Below are 27,781 nucleotides of genomic sequence, written 5' to 3' on the forward strand. Positions count from 1 at the left end.
GAAGGGTTGTGACCCAAAACCCAGCGGGTTCCAGGGGTGGCCTGCCAGGTGGCGTCATGGCAGAAAACACATGGTCTGAGGCCATGTGTTCGCTGAGACATACCCATTGAAAGACAATGCAGACCAATGGGCAGCCCTGTGGGCTGGTCTCAGGTGAGAACAATAGCTTACCTGGACCAATGATGAGTCCCAGGGGTGTGTGGCATCAGGATGCGCAAGGCCAAGAGCTTCCAGAGAGGCAGGGTCTGGTGTTGGATGACTGGTGTCCATTGTGGAACAATAGAGTGGTCTGGCGTTTCACCTAGTGCCAGAAAAAAGGAGTGATGTTTCTTAATGTGTGGCAGGGTGAACCTGAATGGCTGACCATTCACTAGACATGAAGAGTTACGTAATGTTTACTACGATAGGTCTGGAATAGGTGTAAGAATGCAGATATCATAGACAAATAGATGGAGACAGGGATGAGAGGATTATTCCAAAGATACTTCCTGACATGGGTGAAACAGGAGAGGGGGGTGGAAATATGCAACACACTTCATTCATGACAATAGCACAGACCAGAGGCTTTTGTCTCTGCCTGCCTGTACATTTGACAGTCAAAAGACTAGCCATTTGGTCAGCAGAAGATGCCTAAGGCAAGGGCAGGGACTTGCCCTTTCTTAGTCCTTTTTGGACTAAGCTGACAGGAGAGAAGAGTGGGGGGGATTGCTTGCATGGGGAATGCTTGGCCGTGCAGCCAGCCTGAAGAATTCTTTGGCCTGAGCCAAGACGTGGTACTCCTAGCCTCCCAGCAAAAAGCCACTGTTTAAACCAAGCCTGGCTTCATAGAGCACTGCTTGTGGAGGTTCAGAGGTTGTTTTGGGGTGTCTCTCGGGAAAGACCACCCCAGGTTCCGTGCTGAGAATGCTGGCAATAAAGCCCTGCAGACCAGTGTTTCCTAACCTGTGGGTCAGGACCCAAAAGTGGGTCACAAAACCTCCAGTGTTTCCTAACCTGTGGGTCAGGACCTAAAAGTGGGTCACAAAACCTCTGGAAGTGGGTCACAGGACATCCCTCCCTAATGGCTGCCCCTGCCCTTTCCACTGCACTTTTTTTGTTTGAAAAGCAAATTCCGATCCTGAAAATAGCATCTTCCATCTCATATGTCAGTTGATATTTCCCCCCAAACTGCATATACATGTTGATCAAGTAAAACATGTCCTGATGGTTACTAGAGTGAGTTTCCTACAGTCTTAGGGAGAATGGGCTACAGCATCAGTTTAGCAAGCAGAAGGCCCCAGTTTCAATCCTCAGCATCTCCAATGAAAAGACCTGGCAATAGGTGATATGGAAGACCTTTGCCTGAAACCCCGAATACCCATTGCCAATCTGAGCAGACAATACTGACTTTGACAGACCAATGGTCTACTTCAGTGTAAAGCAGCTTCATGTGCAGAGGGAGTAACAGTGAGGGAGAGGGTGGTCAGATGCTGGAATGTAACTTCCATCTAGAAAGGCTATGTCAGAATGCCACTTGCTTTGGGTTCATAGTGAGAGAAGCTGTGTCCTTTGTGTGATATTTGTTGGTTTCTCAAAAACATCTGGTTTGCCATTGCAGAAAAAGGAACGCTGGGTACCAAGGAAATAGTTTGCCTAGGGTGCCAAAAATTCTTGAGCCAGCCACGAATGGCTCACCATACCAAGAAAATTTGCACTTGTGGGTCACCATACCAAAATGGTGGGGAACCGTTGCTGTAGATAAGGTGCTACAGGAGGTAACCAGCACCTTGAATTCAACCTGGAACCAACTGGTCACCAATAGATTGATTGCAGAATAGGTGTAATATGCATATTCTACCCAGCTTCTGATAGTAAACAAATGAAGGCATTTTGTACTAGCTGGAGTTTCCAAATTGTTTTCAAGGACAGGTCAACGTAGAATTAATAACAACATTCAAGTCTCAAAGTTTCTGGGGCATGGATCCATGCAGGCAGACTGACCAAGTTGATGTACAAAGTCATGCTCTGGGTTACATGATGGGGAAAAAGCACTTTTATAGCTGAATAGTCCCCAGCCTCTTAACTGAACCCCATTAAAAGAGGGAAGCACAGTACCTTCCAGAACCTCTGCCATTCCAACCAGCATCACCTTTGTTTTGTCAGGATTCAGCTTCAGCTGGTTCATCTGTAGCTATTTAACAACAGCAGCCAGGCATTGGCTCAGGGCACTTACAGCAGCATCAGAAACACAGAGCCACAATGTCATCAGCATTAAAGTCACAAAAAGCTGTTGTAAGCTCATGTTGTAAAGTTATAGCGTTCACATGAACAGTCTTGTTTCCAATGCATTTATGTTCTGTTCACAGTACCACAGCTGAGCGAAAGGGTCTAATGAATAGGCAGGATTTGTCCTCTTTGGAAGGCCAGGGTTTCTCCTGTTGTTACCCTCCTTATGTGTTTTGTCTCTCTTAAAATAGTACTTGATGTCTACACACAATTCCTATATGGAAATGAGCTGGTGCATAATTGTCCGCAGGTCGTTGAGATGCAAACAGTGCAAATGTTCCCCTCTCCCAAGTGGTTGAAATTATTAAAGGTTAATTTAACACTGGGGGATGCCAATAATTTCACATTTCTGTTCAAGGTATAAGCATATGTCTGTCTACTATTTTTCTTTCTCCTCTAAAACAGATTTTTTAAAAAAGTGACTAAGCAGACTTCTTCTCCTCATCAAATGTGGTTCAGTGTGTGGGCAGAGTTTTGGACCTGGATCTGAGGCTAGAGAAGTACAGTAAGATACTGAGTGGAAAAACTGCAAAATTTAAGTGAATTCATTTCCGATGACATGTTTAGGAACTGGGAAAGTGGGTAGTAGCTCAGGGAAACAGGACTGACAGAAGAAAAATGTACAGCAGCAGGAACCATAGGACCAGCAGAGGGAGTTAGTTACCATTTGTGTAACAGTAAAATTCAGCAGAGGAGAGAAAGACACCAAGAAGCAGGGAAAAAACCACACTTGCCTTTCACTTGATTAGGAAAAAAACAAAACAGGATTTGCTTGAAAGAGTCAATTTGAGGAATCAGTTCCACTCAACACCTAAAGAATGTGGGGGACTCGCTATTCTTATATACTAACTTTGTTGTTCAGTCGCACAGTCAAGTCCAACTCTTTGCGACCCCATGGACCAGATCACGGCAGGCCTTCCTGTCTTCCGCCGTCCTCTGAAGTTGGCTCAATTTCATGTTCGTTGCATCTATAACACTGTCTAACCATCTCATCCTTTGCCGTCCCCGTCTTCTTTGACCTTCAATCTTTCCCAGCATCAGGGTCTTCTCCAGTGAGTGCTCCCTTCTCATTTGGTGGCCAAAGTATTTGAGCTTCAGTTTCATTATCTGGCCTTCCAGGGAACAGTCAGGGTTGATTACTTTTAGGATTGACTGATTTGATCTTCTTGCAGTCCAAGGGACTCTCAAGTGTCTTCTCCAGCACCATAATTCAAAAGAATCTATTCTTTGGTGCTCGGCCTTCCTTATAGTCCAACTCTCGCAGCCATACATGACTACTGGGGATACCATTGCTTTGACCATGTGGACTTTTTTTGGCAGGGTGATGTCTCTACTTTTTATCATGCTGTTTAGGTCCGCCATCGCTTTCCTCCCAAGGAGCAGGCATCTTTTAATTTCATGGCTGCTGTCACAGTCTGTGGTGATCCGGGATCCCAGGAACATGAAGTCTGTCACTACTTCCACGACTTCCCCTTCTGTTTGCCAAGGTGTGATGGGGTCGGAAGCCATGATCTTAGTTTTTTTGATGTTGAGCTTCAAGCCCACTTTTGTGCTCTACTCTTTTACCCTGAGCAGGAAGTGCTCATGAAATCTTGCAGGTAGTTTCGGAACAAAGCTTCTCTTCTCCAGCTTCCACTCTAACCCACCTCCCTTGCCTCAGCTACTCAGTAGGGTTGCCAACAGGCCAGGAGGAAAATATCCTGTCCTTTTAATATGGAATGGATGGTATTTTATTTGCCACATAACGTTGTTTATTTCCATGATAAAAAAAAGTTTCAACAGCCCATTGCTATATATTAAAGGCACACAACCTTTTTCTCTAGACCAGTTATCAATGGAAACCCTCCCTAGTGCTTCTTAACGACTCTGTCTTCCCCCATTTGCATTCTCCACTATCTTGTTCTCCACACCACAGCACTACCTTAGTCTACCCATTCTGGCAAACACCAGGCATGGCTGGGTCTATATGGAAGAACTTCTGCCTGCATTGCAGAAGGCCCCAGGTTCAATCCCCAACATCTCCAGTTAAAAGGACCAGGCAGTAGATGATGGGAAAAACCTCAGCCTGGAACCCTGGAGAGCTGTTGCCACGCTGAGTAGGCAATACTGATCTTGATGGATCAAGGATCTGATTCAGTGGAAGGCAGCTTCATGTGCTCAATCTGCCAAGCCAGAGTTGATAACCTACCCTGCAATCTTAAGCAGTGTTCATTCAATGGACTGAGAAGCATACAATTCTGCTTAGGACTGCACTGTCAGAAACAAAACAAAGTATTAAAACTAAAGAGTACAATATGTGTGAAGTGCTGTCACGTCACTTCTGACTTTTGGTGACCCTTTGAATTACTGACCTCCAAAACACCCTATTATTAACAGCTTTGATCAGATCTTACAAACAGAGGCCCTTGTGGCTTCCTTGATTGAGTCAATCCATCTCATGTTGGGTCTTCCTTGTTTCCTGCTGCCTTCAACTTTTCCTTGCATTATTGTCTTTTCCAGTGAGTTTTGTCTTCTCATAATGTGGCCAAAGTATGACAGCTTCAGTTTGGTTATTTTAGCTTCTAGGGAGAGTTCAGGCTTATTTATCTGTATTTTTGGCAGTCTACAGTATCCATAAATATCTCCTCCAACACCACATTTCAAATGAATCTTCTTCTAGTCAGCTTTCCCCATTGTCCAACTTTCACACCCATACATAGTAATGAGGAATACTACAGTATGGCTGATTTCGCACAAGGAGCTGTGCCGCTGTCACAACTCCCTTTGCCCCGTTTCCATTGGTCAATTTCCCACTTGAAGCCGCGCAGCCACATTTTGACCCGTGGCTTTGCCCGATTTTCCCCGCGGTTTTGTGATCCTGTTTTTTGAGGATCATGAAACTGCGGGGAAAATTGGGCGAAGCTGCAGGTCAAAATGCGGCTGCGCGGCTTCAAGTGGGAAATTGACCAATGGAAATGGGGCAAAGGGAGGCGCAACAGCGGCGCAGCTCCTTGTGCGAAATCAGTCTATGAGTTTTCTTAATCTTGATCACCAACAATACATCCTTCACATTAAAAACAACAAAACGAAAAAACAAGTATAGGTGTAGCAATACAGAATAAAAGTACTCAGGCCAGCGTCTGGGAGACCCAGGTTTAGAACACCAGTTGCTCTTCCTCAGCCTTGCCTGTCTCACAAGGCAGTTGTTGTGAGGATAAAAGAGTTGAGGCAAGAATGATACTTTGGGTACCCATTGAGGAGAAAAGTGGTACATCACTTCCGGTTCTCTTTCTTCAGTCAGCTCCTCTTCTAGACTATGTGCGGAAAACATCAGAAATGTATTATTGTTACCCAGGGTTGCCAAGGGGAAGGGTGGGAGCTCAGCCAGGATGTGATTCCTTAGAGCAGGGGTCCCCAAACGTTTTGAGCCATTAAAAACATTTTGAGAAGGGGCAGTGCCACCCCAACATGGCTACCACAGGAGGTGGAATTGAATTGAATGCCTTCCTCCTCACACCTCCTGGGAAGAAAGAAAAGCCTGAAGCCACACACACTGACTAAAGAAAGCACAGATGCTTACCAGTCCTCCTGAGGGAAATCCTTTCATTTGAATAAAGGCAGCCAATAACAAGCTCTGCTTTACAATGCCCCCCCTTTCTTACAAGCTCATTGGGCACCAAGGGAAGCCTTGGTTGGGGAACCCTGCCTTAGAGTGTACCCTCTAAAGCTGCCGTTTACTTCAGAAGAATGGATAGCTACAGTCTCGAGATCAGCCCTGTAGCCAGAAATTTTTGTTCCGGGGCGCAAACTGGACCTGCTGGCAGGGGGCGGGGTGTGTGTGAATTTACCGTCACGTTGCCGCCTCAGATCAGCAAGGGGGTGGTGGCTCAGGAAGGAGGTGGATTGGAGAGGGTCAGGCACTGCAGCCTTCAAAGAAGGAAGGCAGGCAGGGAGCCCAGCTGCCTGCTTATGTGTCCCTTTGGCCATGCAAGGGTGCTGGCTTTCCCTCCCGAGGGAGCCAAGTCCTGGTCCCAGCTGATCATAGCTTGTTTGACCTCTTCCCCTTCAGAGTCTCCAGTATGGCCTCAGCAGGCCAGGCCGCCCTGGATCCTTTGCTGGCGGGCCTGGTTGTGAAGCTGAACACATGACGGGGCTCAGACAGGACACTGTTGCAGGCTGTGTGCAGCATCCTGCAGTGCTTCAACCCCGCACAGGTCAACTTCACATAGATCTAGCCAGCTGAAGTCCTCTTTGACCTCCCCCCCCCAACCCGGTGGTGGAGCCACCGACTGAGCCTGGGTCCTGGCAGCCACCAATGGGTGACAGGGAAAATTCAGGGGGCAGGGCAGATTTGGGAGGGGGCGTTGCCCCAAGGCCTTCCCTCTGGCTGTGTGCCTGCTGGAGGTCAGTTGTAATGTGAGGGGGTGGGAGAGCAAGGAGTAGCTGTTTAATGTCCCCTCTGCACCTCACCACCTGCTTTGTTCCTCTTGCTCCCAATGAGAAAGCAGAATGCTGGTAATGATTAATCTATATATTTCTTAAACTCAGGACTATAGTTAAATATATTTAACTAAATATATTTATTTTGAACTATGGTGCTGGAGAAGACTCTTGAGAGTCCCTTGGACTGCAAGAAGATCAAATCAGTCAATCCTAAAAGAAATCAACCCTGACTGTTCCCTGGAAGGCCAGATAATGAAACTGAAGCTCAAATACTTTGGCCACCAAATGAGAAGGGAGCACTCACTGGAGAAGACCCTGATGCTGGGAAAGATTGAAGGTCAAAGAAGACGGGGACGGCAAAGGATGAGATGGTTGGACAGTGTCATAGATGCAACGAACATGAAATTGAGCAAACTTCAGAGGACGGCGGAAGACAGGAGGGCCTGGAGGGGAGCTGGTCCATGGGGTCGCGAAGAGTCGGACTCGACTGTGCGACTGAACAACAACAAATATATTTAACCAACCAAATATATTTAACTAAATATATTTAACCAAATAGTTAAATACCCCTCCTACAACAACAAAACCGAACGAATGTGGTTCTCTTTCAGCATTCCAGCAGACTCTTATGAGCTGTAGCCCAGAAACATGTTATCTAAATAACCCAAGCAACAGTGCTTCAAGATTTCATGTTGCCGTCTGAAAAGTACGCAACCGGAGAGTGATTTCAGCAAAGCGTACTTTATTCTATCCAGAACAAGATGACTTTGGCCGGCTCGCAGGCCGGCTTATATCCCCCGAGAAACCACCACCCAAAACACACCCCTACTTCCCTACAGGTTATTTACAGTGGCCGAGAGTCCCATAGGCTCTCGGCCAGGAACCTAGCCCCCTGGTTGGAGCGGGCTAGGATCCGCATAGTCCATTGTCTCTTGGAGCGAAGCTCTGTGTTTGTCTCTGGACTTGTCTGGACTGGATACATTACACCGTCTATTCTAGGAGTTTTGCGTCATTCTTTTCCACGGCCCTCTCAGGCCTATGTCCTAATAGGGAGCCAAGCTGGGCTTTACAACAGGCCAATGTGTCCACCCCTTGCCGTCTAGCGCTTCTTTCCCTGAGCAAACGCAGCCTAAACGTGCAGAAGACCGAGGTGAGAGGACGAATTATGTAGTAGAACGGCGGCACTTAAGAGTTCTAGACCGCATCGCTTCAGATTGCCGTGCACTTCAAACAAAACTCTTTGAATGTAAAATCCCTCCCACACGGACGGGACTACGCTGCTCCGGGGCTTTCATTTGCTTAGTTTTCATCTATAGAGGATTTCTCTCCCCCCCCCTCCTCTAATGGAAGAGCACTGACAAAAAAGGTACACTCCTCCCACTTGCAGCCAGAAGTGGTCCATTCCACTCCGCCACCTCATTCCCCGACATGCGTGGAGAGGGGGCCGGCCCTGTAACCCGCGGCGACCTCTCCTCAGACGCCCGTTCCCGCATCTGGCTCCTTTGTCCCTCCCTCGGCGTCCCCGGCGCCCTGCCCTTGCCGGCTGCTCCGCTCGCCTCTCCAGAGCGCAGCGGCGTTGACCGGGCGCGCGCCCCCTGCCGCTCGCTGGCGCTGACGTTTTGCCATGCCGGCCACTCCCTCCCCAGTCTCCACCCGCAGGTTGCCGGAGCCGGGTAGCTGCTGAGCGGCTGCCGTCTCCGCTCCTCTCCCGTCTCAGCCTTCCTGGGCGCCCTGTCTGGGGCCGGCCACGCCGCCATGCCCCGCGCCGTCTCGCTCCTCCTGCTGCTCCTCAGCCTGGTCCAGCGCCGCTCCTGTCTCGCCGGGCCGTCGCCCACCGCCAAATCCCTCGACTGGCCGTCGGACCCTTGCCTCAGTCAGCCCTGCAAGAACAACGGCACCTGCTCCCCGCGCCGCGCGCCGCTGCTTTTCCTTCAGCCTGCCTATAGCTGTGTCTGCCCCCCTGGGGTCACCGGCACCTACTGCCAGGTAAGGCGCCAACGAGGTAGAGCTCTGGCCGTCGGCCGCCTGCCCAGGAGGGCCCCAGGTGCCTGCCCTTGAGTGAGCCTCGCGAGTTGCTCCTCTTCTTCTTCTCTAGGCGGAGGTCTCGGGGATCTTTTCGGTTCCTCCTCCAGCCCCCCCCCCCTTCTGCTTATGGATTTGGTGGGTTTGCTTCCCCTCCCTCGCCTCCTGCGTGTGCGCTCGCGGCCGCTCTCCGGCTGGGTGGCAACAGCCCCCGGTATGGTCCGGCTAATCTGGCCGTGGATCTCTCCGCGCGGCTGCCTTCGTCTCTTAGTCCGACCGCCTCTGGGTATTATACAACGGTGTCAGTGTCCCTGCAGCTCCCCTCAGTCCCGCTTGCGAGTATAAGACACACGCGCGGGCAAGGAGACGCGGCGAAGCCGTGCGTCTGGCGGGGAGAACGAGGGCAAATGGTGAAGAGCTTAGGCGAAGGGCGCGCTGGGCGCATTGTCCGGGACGGCCCTTTTTCTGTACGGTGCGCCCACAGAAGCGTTGCTTAGGTGGACTTGCCCTCCTATTAAACAGCGAGCGTTCTGTTCCGGGGGTTGCCTGAATGACAGGTCATATGTACCTTCAGTGGCGATGATGCAAATTGTTGGTTGAATCGATGGAGATTGGATTGAAGTGGAGATCTGCTTCTGTTCTGCTCAAGGTTAAACCTCGGTGTTTCATGGCATCCCTCCACTGCTTTCCTTCTCAGAACAATTTAAACACATGTTGTCTTAAAAAAATTCTGGTGTTCAAACTCATATGCTAGTGGTTCCTGTCCTAGGTGAGGTCATTAGACTTTAGGTAGCTTGTGGGTCTGGTCACATGTAGTGGCATTGCATTGTATTGATAAAATTTTTGAAAAATCTTAAGGTTTAGGAAGATCAAAATTCTGAAAGCAGCTTCAAATGTGTGTGTTTGTTCCATTTTGTCTTTGTATCGGTGTTGGAAAAGATCAGAATCTCTGCATTCCACTTCTGGTGAAGAAAGAAGCTCATTTCATGTAGATATTGAAAATGGAGTTGTGGTTTCCCTACTCTGGAAATTAGAAGAAAGAAAAGGAAAGGGAAATAGTTGGATTGATGAATGACAGGATTTAGGTTGCCCTCCTGTGCATGCTTACGTGGTAGTGGGTTCCATGGAACCAAGTGGGACTTACTTATAAATTAACATGGGTACTACTTCGGTGGGAAGGTGACAGCGGTCCGTGCACCTCAGCGTTTAGTCATGCTGGTCACATGACCACAGAAATGTCTTCAGACAGCACTGGTTCTTCTGCTTGGAAACTGAGATGAGCACCGCCCCCTAGAGTCAGATTCGACTGGCTTTTGAGCAAGGGAAACCTTTACCTTTAGGGTTGGGTTATTACCAGTAGAATGATTTGACTATGTTCAATTTTTCCTTCTTATGGTTTGTCTTTAATGGGCTCAAAAGGTCCACAACTTATACTAGTGCTGTAGCTTCTGTGAAAAATGGAAGAAAAAGGGTCAGAGAGAGAGAGAGAGAGAGAGAGAGAGAGAGAGAGAGAGAGAGAGAGAGAGAGAGAGAGAGAGAGAGAGAGAGAGAGAGAGAGTTCTTTTAAAGAAACCCAAAGATTGTGCATCGTAGTGCTCATTGTGGAAGGTTTTTGCTTGAGAGCAGGTGGGAGGGGCAAGGGGAGAAGAGTGGAATGCAGATATTTAAGAAATAAGTTGTGTATTCAACTGGAAGTGTCTCTTGTGCGTCATTAAAAAAAATTCACATCAACTGCAGATTGTGCAGAATCAAAGAGATTTTAGTGGATTAAATGGAATAATTTTAACAAGTCTGGCAGTCTTGTTAAGGAGGAATTGACTTTTTGCATGCTTTCTTCTCTTCTGGAAAGCTGCCACCGCCTTTATAGAATGGTATACGGTTGTTTAAAATGTTAATGTACTGTAATAAGGGTATATAGACAGAAGGAGTCAACATCGAAAATTTGCGTGAGGAGGAATGAAACTAGTTCCCTAGCAACTTGCAAATAGTTAATACAGTCATAACAACAGTAAATACTTATGAATAGTTCCTTTATAAATTACTGGGTTTGGGTAGGAGTACATAGACACTTGACTAGTTTACGGATTTGTAGAACAGTATTTAGTTCTATTTATGAGGAACTTTGATGAAGGCAGCAGTGTAAGCTTGGTAAAGAGGCCCACTTAAACCAAATGTATTGGACAAACAGGTATTAATGCCTGCAATGTAGAGACAAAAGATCTGGTGATTAGCGTAGATTAATTCAACAAAGAACGTATTTAATATAGTTCTTCCATATAATTAACTATGGCTATTAACCTTTCATCCTTTGAATGATACACTCCCATTTTTTCCTCTTAGATTTACATAACCCTGAATGTCCTAGTATTCACTCACATCTTACATACCATTCCTTACACCCCAATGCTAACCACACTTTGGGGTAATCAGTGCAACTTGCTTCTGCATAATGGGCATGATTCAGCCAGTGTAAAGCATATTTAAATTCCATTGATTTGCATGGTAGAGTTTAAGGACGTGCATAAAACTTACTAATAAAAAAATAAATACTCTCACCTAGCTGTTGTGGATAACATTGTGGCTTGGAGCCAGGTTATCTCACTCACAGAACATGACTTTCTCACCTCTCCTGCCTGCCGTATCTCAAAATGCCCCCTGAAATGCCACTTCTGGGGGATGGCACATTCTGGGCTACAGCAGGAGAGGGGAGGTGAGAAAGTAATACTCTGTGGGTGGAAATCCTTCCACCCATAGAAATGCTGCACTGGAACCAAGCTCCTAGTCGGTGGTCCTGGATACAGATGCAACCTGGGGTTTTTTTGTCAGAAGATATAGTCAGCCTGTTTCAACAGACTTTGGATGAGCAACACAGTGCAAATGAGGTGATACATCCAGATGCTCATCCATATCAGCAGTACATGCAGAAAGGCTTGTTTATGCATCCAGGTCTCTCTTGTTGAATAGGGGTGACTGTGTTGAACTTTTGCTGGATTATGTCCAATGTAATGGATGTATCAAACAGTCAATTTCCAGATAAATTGAATGTGTCAAACTGTCAATCTCCAGATAAATGTTCAGGAATAGACAGACAGTTTGGGCTTTTCTTTTCTTTTGTTCTGTAATTACTAAGATATAAATCTAAGGATTCAAGCACCTTATTTTTGAAATATTGATACTTTACTGAAAGAATTATAAAGGTTTCTATTTAGAAAATGAGGAAAGCTCAGAGGACGTTATTTCAGCCATATTTTAATAGTAAATTAACACCTTTAGGACAGTTGGAGTGCATACTTTTTTCTCACTGTGTTTAAAAGATATGAGATAATTTATTTAAGCATAATTTTCTTTGATGCATTTACATATGGAACTGTGGATCAGAGGAAGACATAATAATTTCAGTTGTGTTCCAAAATTCGGTAGTCAGATGAAACTGATCACAGTTGGTAACAGTTCTGAATTCTCTTAGTGATGGGTTAGCTATAGCAATTCCGGTACCCTCACTGCTCCATTGTTGCTAGGAGAAAGAAGACTGATACACTGCATGTGCTCAAAATATATAAAAACATATGGCAGCAGCTTTCTTCTACCAAGACTGTCCTATCACCTGAATTTTTTTACGTCTGAAGAAATAAATTCCACAATGATCTAGAGCAGAAAAACATGCTTATTATTTGTTGTTCTCTGTCTTTGCGGGCGAGAATTTAATAATGGTAGCTTTACTTATACACTAGGAAGACAGTTAGCTGTATCCTAAAATCCACGCGTTGAGGGTGATAATTGTGAAGCACTCAAACCCTACTCTCTGCCCCAGTGTCATGTGTCCCATACCATGGTGACAAGGGGAACCTCCACATTCAGAGTCACTAAGCCTCTGAACCCCAGAGCCAAGAGGTAACATCAAGGGAAGGCCTTGGCCTCTATGCCTCTTGTTGGCCATCCAGAAGCACTGATTGGCCACTGTGTGAGCCAGGATGCTGGACTAGACGGACCATTGGTCTGATCCAGCAAGGATCTTCTTATGTTCTTATGTTAATACTTACAAAACATCACAAAAGTACTTGAAAGCCTTCTTCTTGTATAAATGCACTTGTCTGAAAGAAAAAGGCTGTGGTCGGACTGGCCATAAAATCGCCAGCTAGGGATGCCAAGTGGGGGCGGGGGGCAGGGAAACCCCCGCTTTGGAGGCCCGATTTCTGCCACTGCGAAATCGGGCCCTGGGGGAACTCCGCTCCCATGACGCAGCCACGTCGCTCATGTTGGGGGCATGGCCCAGATCGTCGGAGGGAAAACTCTATGGTTTTCCCTCTGATGATCTGGGCCCGCCCTCAATGTGAGCAACGTAGCACGTCATTTCCTGTGACGTGCTGGCGGCGCCCACGCGCCCGCACACCGCCGAGGAGCTCCTAGAGCCCGCCGAGGCTCCCCTGCTGCCAAGGTGAGAAGACTTGGCAACCCTACTGCCTACAAAAGCAATTATTATTTACAGAAGCCACATGTGATTTGTATGCCTCCCAAAATGTATTTATTTATTTCAAATTTATAGTTCACCCTCCCCGTGAATGGGCTCAGGGCAGATCACGGCAATAGTTAGGCCATTCGGCCACACAAACGTAATAATAAATAGTTAATTAAAACAATACAACTGCATTTAAAAACAATCTGCACTGATACTGGTGCCACTGGTCTCTGAGTTTGCACAACCTGGGCCGCATGGAGATGGTGTCTTCAGTGGGGGAGGCCGAGCTGTTTTTACTGGATGTCTGCCACCTTATGTTCATGCCTACAGTCTCATTTGGCAAAGCCTAAACCTGTTGTTTTGCACTGCATCACATAAACTTTGCACATGGGGGATGCCTATAGTGATAGATCACATATTTTGCATGCCATAATCCCTTGGTTCAAATCCTGGCATTGGCAGTTAAAACAATTTTATGTAGCAAACCTAGCAAACCTCTCCTTGAGACCCTGGAGAGTCACTGGCAATCTATGCAGGTCATACTGGCCTAGGGAGACTAACGGTCTAACTCAATATTTCCAACTGCTTATATTCACTTTTAGTAAGAGGCTGGCGTGCATTCCTCAGTATAGCCTCCTATGCCCTATTTATGAAGCAGTTATATGCGTTTCCCCACACATCATGTATACTGTAGAAATTTATTTTGGGGAGCGATTTGTGGCTCTCTGCAGCAATCTTATTTTTAACTTGATAGAAGGAACATGCTCCTCTTTGGCTGTTTGCCTTCCTTGTTCTTCCTAGGATTGCTTGCCCTGAGTTTTTAAAATCTCTTCCTTCTAACTGCAGGCAAAACCAGCCAGTTGCAGAAAGAAAGAAGAATGCAAGTAGCTGGACAGTGACTTCCTTATTCTTTCTGCTGAATGGAAACAGAATATCTGTGATCATGTTTGGGCCTCCATAGTGGTAGCATCTTCACTCCTTGGGCAAGGGAGGAGGGGCAGAGGCATGCCCTTTAGTGGCTTTTTGAACTGGTGGCCCCTGCAAGGCTTCTATGAATATAATGGTGTCTTATGAGTCAGGCAGGAGAGGCAGATCTTTGTAGGGTTGCCAGCTCCAGGTTGGGAAATTCCTGGAGATTTTGGGGGTGGAGTCTGGAGGGAGCAGAGTTTGGGGGAGGGAGGGGCCTCAGCAGGGTATGTTGCCATAGAATCCATCTTCCAAAGCAGCCATTTTCTCCAGGGGAACTAATTCCTGTCACCTGCAGGTCAGCTGAAATCCCAGGAGATCTCCAGACACCACCTGGAGGTTGGCAACAATATATTTCTGATTAAAATGAGCTGCTATGGTTGCTCAATAATTCATAGACTCCTAAGAATGCCTGTTTTGAAGAAGGGCCATTTGTTTTGGTAGAAATTGATTTTGTTTAGTGTGTTGAGGTCAGACTATTAAGCTGTGTAATTGTGGCATTTACCATCATTTTCAAAGGAGTGCATTTATAATCTCTGGTTTAAAACTCTCCTCCCCCAACAAAAACTTGGTTCAGAAGTACTGAAATTCTCCAATTGGATTTCAGGTAGTTGCTCCATCTGTTGTTTTCTTGATTTATGTGTAGAAGAGTAGGCTGTGAAATTAGTGGACATCTTCAGTGTTGTTTGGCTGAATGCTTGACTCTTTGCCTTCTGTGGTCTGGAGTTGGTACAAGCATATAAAAACTTGGCTCCCAAACTGGTTCAAGAAAAGTGAACTCCTGCAGCTTTCTGTATTTCTGCCACTTGTATTTTAGAATGTAGTCTTTTGGCCACTTATTCCATCCTGTTGAAACATGGCAGTGCTATTTTCAAGTAAAAAGAATTGATGATTGCCAAATACTGCCATGAATTCTTGTGTTTCCCCATATGTGGCAGTTATTGATCCTTGGTGCACTCATTTCTCTGGACTGTTTTCACTGACAGATGGTGCACAATTTCTTTGTGGAAAACTGTGTGTTCTGCCTTGCACTTTTTGGGTCCAAGAATCAAGTACCAACATAATGTACAATTTTTTAAACAGCTTTACTTTCCCAAACCATCTGTCAAGATTTCAGCCAAAATATTTTTGACATCACTGATTTTTAGACTTGACTCAACCACTGGGTATTTGCATTTAATGTAGTATTAAGCAAACACTACAGAAGGATGAAGTTAATGTTCTGCTGCTATGAACGCCACACAATTCTCAGTGAGTCTTGAAATAATGTGATTGGTTAAGTGCATTGGCACAAGCTGAATTGCAGGCCACAATCAAGGCTATGAGCTGCTGTAGTGGAATACATGAGAGGAGTTATGCTGGATCAGACCAGTGATCAATCTTGTTCAGCACAGTGCTTCACAGAGCAGCCAGCCAGTTGCCCTGGAGGGCCAACAAACAGGACATGGAGGCCAAGGCTTTCTCCTAATGCTGCCTCCTGGCACTGGTATTCAAAAGTTTGCTCCCTCTGCGTACGGAGGTTCCCTTAACTCACTATGGCTAGTAGCCATTGATGGACCCCGTCCACCATGAATCTGTCTAATTCCCCTTTAGAGCCATCTACACTTGTGGCTGTCACAATGTCCACACCTACTGAATTTGTCAATTTAACTAAATTGAAGTCTTAAGCCTTAAGTGATGCAGAGAAGCTGAAAGTAGTTGGGAGCCTGAAGAAGCTGGAAGAAGTGCATAGCTGAAGTACTGAAGGGATTTAAGTCAGGGGCAAGGGGAAGGTCAGGTTTGCAGTGGATATTAGAGTTGTGGCCAGTCTTAAGAATTCAGATTACCTGTGACTAAAGACTTGGTTATATGAGACCCAGCCAGTTCACCAAGATAGGTCATAGCCTCAGAAAATGTTCCTGGTTCAAGACCTGGATTCTGTTTTGCGTATTTGTTTGGGTTGTTTGTTTGTTTTTTGCTGTCAAGTTGCAGTCAAACCCGTAGGGTATTCAAGGCAAGAGACCTTCAGAGGTAGTTTGCCATTGCCTGCCTCTGCATAGTGAGCCTGCATTTTCTTGGTGGTCTCCCATACAAATACTGACCAGGTCCAGGACCAACCCTGATTAGCTTCTGAGATCTGATAAGACCAGGCTAGCTTGGGCTATCCAGGTCATGCTGGAAGCTGGTACCCCCTGAATTTTAGAGGTGTTGTCTGCTGTTAGGTTCCTTTTGAAGATCCATTATGATTTGCATTGATATTCATGGGATAATTTTCATTCTGTGATCTTTCTTATTGTCACCTAGACTGATATGCAGGTGATTAAAATATTTAAGCAGCCCACCAATGTTAATTTGGTATATGTCTGCAAACAGTCCTTTTGGAATATTGGTAGCGGCATCTGGACCGGCATCTGGACCCATCACTCAAATAATGGATTTGCTGCTGCCACACTTAATCAGGACTAGCAAGTTGACACTGGTAGAAAACAAGAACTTAGAAGTTGGTTATAAGCCATAAGATGATTTTACAATTAACAAGACAGTAAAAAGCAGCAATTTTGTAAATCCTGCTTACAAGAATGCATTCTTCTGTTGTGCTTCGAGTAAACAACATCATTTATTGGGATCAATACCCAATGCTTTAAATGAACGTTGAAATGATATTTATAGTATGATTCATGTACCCTGTCCCATAAGCAGAAAAGGGGGTCAATTCATATTAATGGTTAATTTAATGTGTGAAAAAAGTTGTATTAGCGGTATGTCTTAAAGGTGCCACTGGACTCAAACTTTGTTCTGCTGCTTCAGACCAACGTGGCTACCCACCTGAATCTATTAAGATGTTTAAGTGGGTTTAATGGCAAATAAGTGCATTATGAATATTTAGAAAGGGCTCTTTCTTTTCAGAGTATTCAAACAACTTATTGAATTCATTTGAAAAGGCTCCTTTGCATAATTTGCAGGTCGTTAAACAATGCAAATTGTTTAGCTTCAAGGAATACTCCAAGAGTTTCAAGCACTGTGGTTTACCTTCTTGTGCTTGACAGTTGCTGAATAGCACTGATAAAAGCTTTGTGATAACACAGAAATACAAGGAGGAAAAGGGGGGGGGAGAGGAGAAAAGATCCGTTGATCATTTCTCTGTAGTCTTTTCACTCCTGTGTTCCCCCTTCTCCATCAGCCTTGGTTTTCTCCTACTGACTGCCAGCTCTGTTTCTGAACATGAGCATATGAGTGACTTGGACTTAAGATTTACATAGTTCACTACAAGTTTTTAATCTGTGTTTTATTTCTTTTGCTAGATTCGAGTCCCATAGCACCTTAGAGACCAACCAGATTTTGGGGGGTATAAGCTGATGAAGGGAACTTTGACTCACAAAAGCTTATACCCTGAAAATTTTGTTGGTCTCTAAGGTGCTAGTGATCTCATATCTACTATAGACCAACATACCTCTGAAATGTATTTCTCTTGCTCAGGGGTCGTTTCGTAGAAAAAGAGCTAGGGGAACTCATTAGCATAACTCATTAGCATATACCACACCCCCTGACATCACCGGAAGTGTGTCATAAGGCCACACCCCCTGCCATCACCGGAAGTGTGTCATAAGGCCACACCCACCACTCAGTTAGTCTTAGTCTTACAAGCATGTCTTTCAAGTTATGCATGACCATGAAGTGCCCTCCCAGTGTGCCTTTTGAACAGATAAAGAAGCTCAAGGACAAAAACACACATCAAGGATAGATGCTAAGGTAGGCCCTTTGCCTTAACCAACTGGTTTCCAACATGAGCCCAGCAGGACCAAATGCAGATATTTTTGGTGTTAGAGACAGATCATCCAAACAGGATGCCCTGCATACTAGGTAACACGAAGCACAATCCACTGGAAGCCCTTACTGAAAACAAACAAGGGCCGTGCAAGTCCAATACACAGGGTGAGAAATTGTTCATCACTGTTTTTTTAAACTGGCAGAACTCATGTTCTGTTAACAGCTTCAAAAATTCAACAAATGCCATTTTTTCCTGTCAGAAATTCAACAGGTGCAATGAGGAGGAAATCAGACCTTGGCTGGATTGCTGCCTATTGCACAGATGGAAACAGTAGGGCAGTGATCCCCCCCCAAATGGCACTGTTCAGAAACAGCGCCTGTTCAGAATTAGCTGTCGTCCCCCCCCCCCATAGGAGGGTGCTTGGCTTGGGGCCTCCCAACCCTTTGTAACTGCATTCCATAGCAGCCATATTGTGCACCTTCCTCAATGTTCCACAAGAGTCCTCAGGGTCAACAAGCTTGGGGACTCCTGCTAGGTAGCCCACATCAAACCATTTCGCTTTTAAATCTGCATCACTGCAAACTCAGGGCATAGGGTTATGCTTCCTTTGTTTTTTATCAGCCCAGTGTATTTTGCAAAAGTAGCCTGTAGGTTATTTATGTGTATTTTGGTACACATATCTTCTTCCTCACCATTTCACCTTCACAACAACCATTGGTGGTGAGTTAGCAGTGATATAGCCTCCTTACATGATTTGTAACAAGCAACCAAATTCCCACATGTCAACAAAAGTTGAGGCCAATAAGCTTGGCAAACAGGTGAGCTATCACATGGTAGTCTTAATAACAGTGTTCAACCAGATTATGGAAACCAAGCTTTTCTTTTTTTTATCATAAGCCACCTGGTGAATGGCAAAACCCCTTTCCATATAATTTTGATATTCAAAAGAAGTGAACTTGAAACCACAAAGCAATATATTCAGACCTGGCTTCACAGGAAGTAAAACGCTTAAGACAGCATTCTGAAACTAACATTCTAAGTGTTTTCACAGTGGAGCGTCTACTGTTCTGTGGTTAAGAGTATTCGGCTAGGACCTTGTAAAGTGTACCCTGAAGCTCATGGGGCACACTCTCAGCCTAACCTACCTCAGTAGTCTGTTGTGAGGATAAAATGGGGAGAGCCAGGTATGCCACCCCAATCTCCTTGAAGGAAGGAAGGACAGGATACAGATGTCATACTCCAGGTGCAGAAACATTCAAAGAATTTGTACTGTGCCGTTTATAAACACACACCATCAGAAGATTAAATGTTACAACAGTTATTGCTTCACCTTGTCTTTACAAGAACAGAGCAAAAAGAGAGCCATATTGGGAAAAGCAGGTTGGGAAACTGATGCGGGTGGGGGGAGAAGAGAAGCACGGTGGAGCTGGCGTGGCACAGTGCTGAGAGCCTTGCACGAACATCTGGGAAAGCAAGGTTCAGGTTCTCACCGGGCCACGAAGCACATGAGTCTGTTACAAAGACAAAATGAGGAGGAGAAAAACACACACATGCGCGCGGCACTAAGCTCCGCAAAAGGAGAACAGGATCAACAGACACTAGATAACTACGGATGTTTTCCAAAAGAAGAAGAATGGGTTTCTGGCGATTGTTGGTGTCCCATAAGGAAGACATGAAGGAGACGAAGCAGCAGCTGTTGTGAGGAAGTCCTCGGTGGCTTGCGCTCTTCCCTCCCTCCGTCCCCTCCCTCCCTCCCCCCCCGGGCCGGCCAACAGCTGGTGCCCCGCACTTACCCGACCCGCAGACCATGAAGATGAAGAGAGCCAAGAGCCACGGCCCCACCGACGCCTTCTCCTCGGGCGCGTTTCTCTGTGAGGGGGAAAGAGCCACCACGTCAGCCCCGCTCATACCGAGGTCTTGGTGACGTTCCTGCACTGCGTGATGTTCTTGCTGTACTTCTCGTTGGCCATCCGGATCCGCTGCTTGGCCACCATCTTGGCTACTGGGGCTGCAGGCACCAGCCCGGCGGTGGACCGGCGCCTGCAGGGGCCCGGCGGTGGGAGGGCCCCTGCAGGAAGCGGGGCAGCCGGAAGCAGGGGCAGGGCTTCATCATGTGCCCCGCCCCCCGCACCTCACCCGGGGGAATGGCGATCCCCTGCGATCCCCCGAATCGACTCCTGCTCTTGCTGCATCTGAAATTCAGCAATGTTTACCATTTTTCTCTTTAATCTCTATGCTGTTTTCTTACCGTCAACTTCCCTACTTCTGTTGTCTTCTCCCACTCTTCCTCTTTCACCTCAAGGCTTTGCTCAGCTGTAGTTAATACTGTTAGTGCCACCCGCCCAGTTTCTTCATCTTAATTCTTTCTTCAGTTCTACATTCTTCTCCTATTTAAGCTCTTGATCCCCCCCCCTTCTGTCTTGCTGTCATTTGCCCCATGGTCATACCCTAGTTCCTTTTAATATTTTTCAACCTCCTTAGGCTATTTTTCCTTTTCATTTCAAGACTGTTATTGTTTCTATTTATTAAATAATACCTTTAGATTCTTCAGTTCCCCAAAACTGTTACCCTGCCCTCAAGAGCTGTGTCCTTTCCCAAACCCCATCCTTTCCCAGTGACCTTCTTTCTTTCTGCTATTTTTATCCCTTCCAAGCTGTTCTGTTCTAACCATTCAATTGAGTCTGCTTTTATTTTTTATTTCTAATGATCTTCCTTAACCAAATCCCACAGTCATTATTCAGTTACAGGTTTTCCTTTTTTGGTACTGCAGAAGTTTTATTCTTTTTGGTTCATGGAGCTCTCTGGGTTCCTGTTTATTTTGTTTAGAAGATGTATATGTTGCCTCTCTAGAGTCCTGCATGGCTATGTTGACAAAGAAAAAATTCAATAAAATATAAACACAGACAAAAATTATCAATATTTAATCAGGCCATAAAACTACCTTCAGTTACAGGCACACCTGTAACTCTCCTTCCCCCAAAGGAACTCTTCAGTTAATAGCCTAGGGAAATACATCGGTTTTGGCCTGTTGCCTGAAGGCACCAGACAAGCTTCAAGAGGGAGGGCATGTCAAAGGCAAGGCACCACCATTGAAAAAGCCCCATCTGTGGTTGCCACCTGCAGGGCTTGGGAGGAGGATCTTAACTGGTAGGCTGAACAGTGTAGGTGGAGGCAGTCCTTCAGATACCCTGGCTCAAGCTGGTTAGGGCTTTGAAGGAAAAAAATTAGCACTTTGAATTGTTTTCGGAAACAAATGACTAGCCAATGCATACCATGAATAAACCTTTGTTGGTCTTAAAGATGCCACTGGACTCTAAATTAGCTCTGTGTAACGCTCATTATGGTAATATAACCTGGGTGTGATCAGAACATGGATCACTGTGGCCATTCGAAGCTGATGAAAGAAGTTACATGCCATGGAGGAGACATAAGCATCCAACCATAGGGCAGGATCTAGAAGCCCTTCCAAGCTCCTTCAGGGAGAGTGCAGTCTCCTCCAGATTAGGATGGCTCCTGAACCTTATTGTGCCTTTGTCATTGAACCACAGCATTTTGGTCATGTGTGGACTGAGTTTCATTTTATTGGCCATCATCTATCCCTTTAGCTTCTCTAGACACCTGTTCAGAGCTTCCTCAGACCCACCACACTCAGCTGTGGAGAAACAGAACTGGTATTTGCTTGTTTGTGGCCTGTCATTGCAACCCTCTGGATGATTCTCCCAGCTTTATTCATATAGGTTTTAAACAGCAAGGGGGAACAAGATGAACCCCTGCAGGACCCCACAGTGTAAATGCCTCTTCTCCAAGCAACAGTCCTTCAGTATTGCACTCTGGAACTGGCTAGTCTGGTAAGAGTGGTCAATAGTACTGAAAGCCACTGACTGGTATAGGAAAATCAACAGGAGCTGCGGTCACACGGAGCATTAGCCACGCTACAGAGACAGAAGATTTCCGGGCGCGATCAAACTGCAACATCTGGGAAGCGTAGAACTCCCATGGCGAATCCGAGGCTTCCCGCTGAAGATGCGCCATAAAAAACTAGTACCTCTGAGGTACTAGTTTCTGGAAACCGCGGGGCAAGGGCGGGCGTCTGATCACGTTTCCGGTGGTAGCTCATGGCATCCGGCGCCTGCCCATGTCCCGTCACGAAAAGGTTTCTTTCCCCCAAGTCTCCACGGGATGTGCACAAGCACCCAACGGCGCATGCACACACTTCAGTTAAAAAAACCCCACACAACCCCCGCCGCGCTGCTTCTTTGCCACGCCGCAGGATTGACGTATGATCGGCACCTCCCCCTGAACCATGGGATGTTGGCGGGACGTTTGATCCGGCGGCCGCATGGTAGTTCGCTCTGGGGCAAACAGCCACGCCTCCCCCCGCGATATCTGGCCCGTGTGACCGGGGCCAGGGATGCATTTCCAGGGCTTTTCTTCTGGCAAAGATAATCACTCATGGTTACCAATACCATTTCTGTCCTGAAGAAAAAAACGAGTCTGGATTGAAATAGATCTAAATAATCTGTTTCCCCAACTTTGACTGCAGCTGTATGTCCACTACCCATTCAGGCATGTTGACCATCAGATAGTAATTATTTAGGCCATTCAAATCCAGGGATGCCTTCTTCGGGAGAAAGTCTTTCAAAGTGGCCCAAACTGCACCTCCTCACAGCAATGCATTGTTTACCTCCCAGGCCCACTGAACCCACTTAGCTAGGTACAATAGCTGTGAAGAGCAAAAGTCAGTATGATGTAGTGGTTAGAGTGCTGGACTAGTACTAGGGAGCCCCAGGTTCGAATCCTCATTCAGCCATGAAAGCTTGTGGGATGAGCTTTGCATCCTCTGATTGTCTGACACTTGTCTACTCAGCAACTGTGAGACCTCTTCTTCTGTCTCTTTTCTCCGTGCCTTTTCATACTTACTATTTCATTCTGGTGGAATGTTCTGTCTCCTAAGACATGGATATTGCTGTCTGTCCATATATTTACAGAGTGGCTGAAAACTACTGTATAAACATAAGGATTTCCCTTGGTGATCACTTTGCCCTCTATTTCCATACCATTTTGTGATATGTTCCTCTTTTCTTTTCTCCCATGCTGTTCTACTAGTCAAAACACCCACACAGATTACAGTTAGCCCTGGTAGGAAAGGAGACCAGTCACTCTATCTCTCCCTGCCTTCTTTCCCGGCTGGGGCTAGTTGGAGCCTGGAAGTGGGGGGGGAGGGAGTTATCTCTTCCCCAGCATCATGGCCCTAGTCTTTTGTAGCCTTACAACAAGTTCTTCCACAAGTATCATTAAAATTCTGGGAGTTTATTAATAATGCAAGCCACTGTTCATCACATCAGTTTTCCTCTTTTTTATTATTTGCTCTGAGATATACAGAAATGATTTCTGATGGGTTTTTAAGATGGATGCATTTTTTCATTACAGATCCATATAAATTCTGGAAGATACTGGGTTTCATTCCCATTCATACTTCAAGGTCAGACTGCATTCAAATATTTTCACCATTCTGATATTCTTATGCAGAATTTTCTGCAAACTAATATTCCAAAAGCCTAGTGTTTTAATCTCGAAAGCTAGAGCTGCTGGATTACTCATGCTTATCTACATATTGTTGGACACACTGCACTGCTCGAAATTGAGAATGGGAAGGATTCAATTTCCTGTACTGAAAGACCTTGCTGTAATACGGAGGCCTGCTCAGTTTACTCCTTGTGGGCCACTCAGGGAATTTTAAAACAATTGTGATGTTGTACAGGGAGTTGCAGTTAGAATGAACGTCAGAAGCCATGGTTCTCATTTATCAGCCCTTATGCATAACTAAAGAGGCTTTCAGGATTCTGGGCTCACCTACATTTCTCACTTGGTCTCACACCTGAACAACATTGGTCCAGTCAACTGAAAATGGGAACTTTTTGATTTTGGACTGGGAAGTCCAATGCAGTTGATTGCAGTGGTTACCAATTAATTCCTCCTTACATTAGGATTGTCAGGTCTTACCTCCTCGCCTGTGGGGGATGGGAGGGAACTTTTTGGGAGTGGAGGGGGTGGGGCGACATCATTGCACGTGACATCCCCGACATGATGACATCATGTGGAGGTGATGTCATCAAGCTGGAGACATCATGTGGCAATGTTCTGGTATTTTGTGCAAAACTCTATGGTAACCATAGAGCTTTGCCTAAAATACCAGAGCATCACCATGCGACATCCTCAGCATGATGACACAACTTCTGTGTGAAGTCATCATGTCAGGGACATCACGCTGAGTCATGGCTGTTGAGGGTGGGGCTTTTCTTGTAAACATGAAGGTTTGTAAGAGAACTGAAGTCAAGGTGATTAAATATTAGCAAGCAAATTCTAATAGGGAATTGGCATGGGAAGCTGGTAAGAAGAAACTCTGAAGGGGGGAAGGAATCTGAAAAATCTGACCTTAAATTATTATTATTATTAGTAGTAGTAGTAGTAGTATTTGTAGTAGTAGTAGTTGTGGTAAAAACTGTACAACCTGCATGAACCAAGAGAGTATTGGAGGCAAAAAATACTGTAATAGCTGCTGAAGGAGAGTATGGACCAGTCAGCCGCACTTATTTCAGCACCAGGAAAGATATTGGAACAAAGAATCATGTGCATATGTATGACTACATGATCCAAGAGTGAGAGAGTGAGCTGAATTAATAGAGGTGTCAAAATAAGACTTACTATAATGGATGCAATACTGGAACTCTGTTCAGTTTTGGTGAAACCTTTGTTGGAGAAATAGATTTATTCGCACCTATACTTGTCATATTAAATATGATAAATGTTGAAGCAAGTACAAGCACTGCTTTTCAAATATATTCTTATTCCAAATCTAGATAAACTCTTCAGGTTGGAAACATCATGTAGAATGGACATCCTTTCTTTTAATTGACACAGTGACATTGCCAGTTTAGTCTCAGATTCCTTACTTTTTAACAAATATACTTTTCATGCCATAAACGTAGAGAAATGATTAGAAAGCAGTGAACAAGCCCAATTTGGCAATCCTAGTTTGGGATGCTTGACTCTTTCTGGTTTTTATAGTGAGCATCTAATAATCATTGCATTATGAAGCCTGCCAGCTCTCATTACTTGAAAAGCTGCTGGCTATGGAAACTCCAAGACAGAGGTAAGGGACATTGACTTTGCCACTGTGAAATTATTTCCATTAGCACATCAGATAGAAAATAACTTTATTTCGTATTGAGCTTACTAACTCAAATACTTGTCTCTAAAGATCTCTGGGGAGTTTTAATGCAAAATGGGAAGAAAATCATAAAAAGGTAAAGGTAAAGGTTCCCTTGCTGGAAAGCCAGTCGAATCCGACTCTAGGGTTGCGGTGCTCATCTCCGTTTCAAAGCCGAAGAGCCAGCGCTGTCCGAAGACGTTTCCGTGGTCATGTGGCCGGCATGACTAAACGCCAAGGCGCACGGAACGCTGTTACCTTCCCACCGAAGTGGTCCCTATTTATCTACTTGCAATTTCTTGCTTTCGAACTGCTAGGTTGGCAGGAGCTGGAACTAGAGACAGGAGCTCACCCTGTCTTGCGGCACCCGGGTCTTGAACCACTGAACTACTGACCTTCCACAGCCTGCAGTTCAGCGTCTTAACCACTTGAGCCACCGCAGCTCCATAAGAAAATCATACCCTCTGGTAAAAGCAAAACAGGTACATCTCTCAAACATGAGCAGCAAGATTGATCATAAATTGTAATTATATAACGAAGGTATTTATATGATGGACTCCTTGAACAAGATGCTTATGGAGTTCTTCAGGTAATGAGAAGTACGCTAAATGGCCTACTTCTAAAGAAAAGGCTACTTTACTATTTGTGAATCAATGGCTTTTGTCACCTGATTGTATCTCGATCTCTCCTCTGGGCTTGAACAGTAATTGATAGTTTCTACCCTGGCCATATTTTTCTCTATTATGTGCTTAGGCATAGTGACAACTACCTATTTCACCCCATTGATATTTGTTTGTATTATTTCCTGATGCAAAGCAACAAAAGGACTGTGCAGCTGCTGCTGCTTTCCTCTGCATACCAGGGAACAGTGGCAAATTCTTTGATTGAGATACGATGTTTTCTGTTCTCACTAGGCTCCTTAATTACTGCAGTGTCCTTCCTATGACTTACTGTATCTCTGCTTCCTTATAACAGCTGTCCATCACTTAAGTAATAAATGGAGCTGCTTCTTCAATTTTAATCATCTTTGAGAGCCAGACGTTTCACTACTGCTTCATAATTTGTAAATGTAAAGAATATTGTACTTATTGTTTTAGGTGTTTGTGTAGTGACCTGGATAGCAGGCATGGTTCAAGGAAAGAGACTTGAAGAGCTGTACTTTGTGTTGGGACAATCAGTTCTGCTGGTGACATGTCAGATTGCTATTTTGTTGGAAAATACTGTGTTTTGTCATAAATAAGTTGGTTGTATGTCTCATGTGCACCCTCTTGTACTGCAGGCCTCAAAGGTGAAAAATGTCTGTCTTGGCCTAGGAATATTGCTGAAGTGAAGTCAGTGTAGATTTTCAGTCCCTTAAAAGGGAGACCAAGAGGATTTCTGTGTAAGAATAGGGTCTAGATATAATAAATTATTGCTAAAATGTGTTTTTAGTACACTTGCTGTTTTTAGTCAAGTTGATCTTAAAAAGGAACTCTGTTACTTCTCTGTAAAAACAACATTCTTTTCTCTTTTCTCTTGGGAGCTCATTAGATTGTTTCATTCAAGCTCTGCCATTGGTCACAGCAGTGGTTCTGTAGAATATTTCAGCTCACTTTTGTTCAGTTTCTAGTTACTTCATGGTACTGTTAACCGCTAAAAGCATTTAATAGTCTCTGGTTACTGGAAAAGCAGCTCTCCTTTGCGTTCAATATCTCTAGGAATCAGATCGACTTCTTGTGTGTAGTTCTATTGTTTAGCTGATGTAGTGGCTTTCAGGTTTCATGATGGAACTGTAGTAAAAAGTAATAGGCAACCCCTGTGGCTTCTTTCCCTTCCTTGGCTGAACCCCAAAACAAGTTTTTGTGTGAATGTCCCTGTTAAGCATTTAAAATGTAAGGATGTTGGTTGGTACTTCAAATGCAGGCTTCCAACCCCTACACACACACGCGCGCGCACACACACACACAAATACCCATGCCTGTCCCATTCCCTCACCAGTTCTCCCTCCTTCCCAAGCAGCAAACTTTACCTTTGAGAGGGGAAAGATTAGCTGACAGTAGGAGACAGCTTGCAAAATGTACAATTTCAATCCATTTATTCCATGGCTGTCAGTTCCTGCCCTGTTTTTTTGTGTGGGGCAGAGTAACCACTGTCTTGTCCTCCCTGTTTCTGTTGCTGCCATCACCTTGGATAAACTCTAGCCCCCCCCTCTCTCTTGTGGGTCACCTGAGGCCAACACCACAGGGATAATAATAATTATTATTATCATCATATGGCATTGTGTGTAGAATAGCCAGGAGATCCTAGGATTGTCTGGCAGTCACAAGTTCTAGCGTTGTGCTAGCAGCAAGCTAAGCTTGTTTTTAGGGGTTGAGGGAGCTCAGAAAGAATTGTGACTGGTTCAAGGTCACCCAGCTGGCTTCATGTGGAGGAGTGGGGAATTGAACCCGGTTCTCCAGATTAGAATCCACCGTTCTTAACCACTGCACCAAACTGGCTCCCGGTACAGGGATGTAGTATGCCAAGTAGCCAAGGCAAGGTGGGTAAGGGCATATGCAGACTCTCTTTAATTAAACAACTTTATTTCTACAAAGCACAGTCTCAGGTGCACTAAGCAAAATAAACAAAAGGGAAGTTACTAACTAGTAGTTTTCTCAATCTTCCTAATTTAACTGGGAGGGTAAGAAAATGATTGCCATTAACCAAGCAGGAA

At 45.3% G+C, this 27,781-nt stretch overlaps 1 protein-coding gene across 1 annotated transcript in view; it reads left to right on the forward strand.

Moving 5' to 3' along the window:
• Positions 1-8,346: 8,346 nt before the first annotated feature.
• DNER (delta/notch like EGF repeat containing) overlaps positions 8,347-27,781 on the forward strand; it is a 241,889-nt gene continuing 222,454 nt past the window's right edge. Inside the window, exon 1 of the mRNA XM_015413475.1 lies at positions 8,347-8,673. Within this exon, the coding sequence (XP_015268961.1) occupies positions 8,443-8,673 (231 nt within the window). The 5' untranslated portion in view covers positions 8,347-8,442. The remainder of the gene's footprint in view (positions 8,674-27,781) is intronic.

Source organism: Gekko japonicus, unplaced genomic scaffold (assembly GCF_001447785.1).
Source record: "Gekko japonicus isolate JY-2015 unplaced genomic scaffold, Gekko_japonicus_V1.1 scaffold155, whole genome shotgun sequence".
Classification (NCBI taxonomy): Eukaryota; Metazoa; Chordata; class Lepidosauria; order Squamata; family Gekkonidae; genus Gekko; species Gekko japonicus.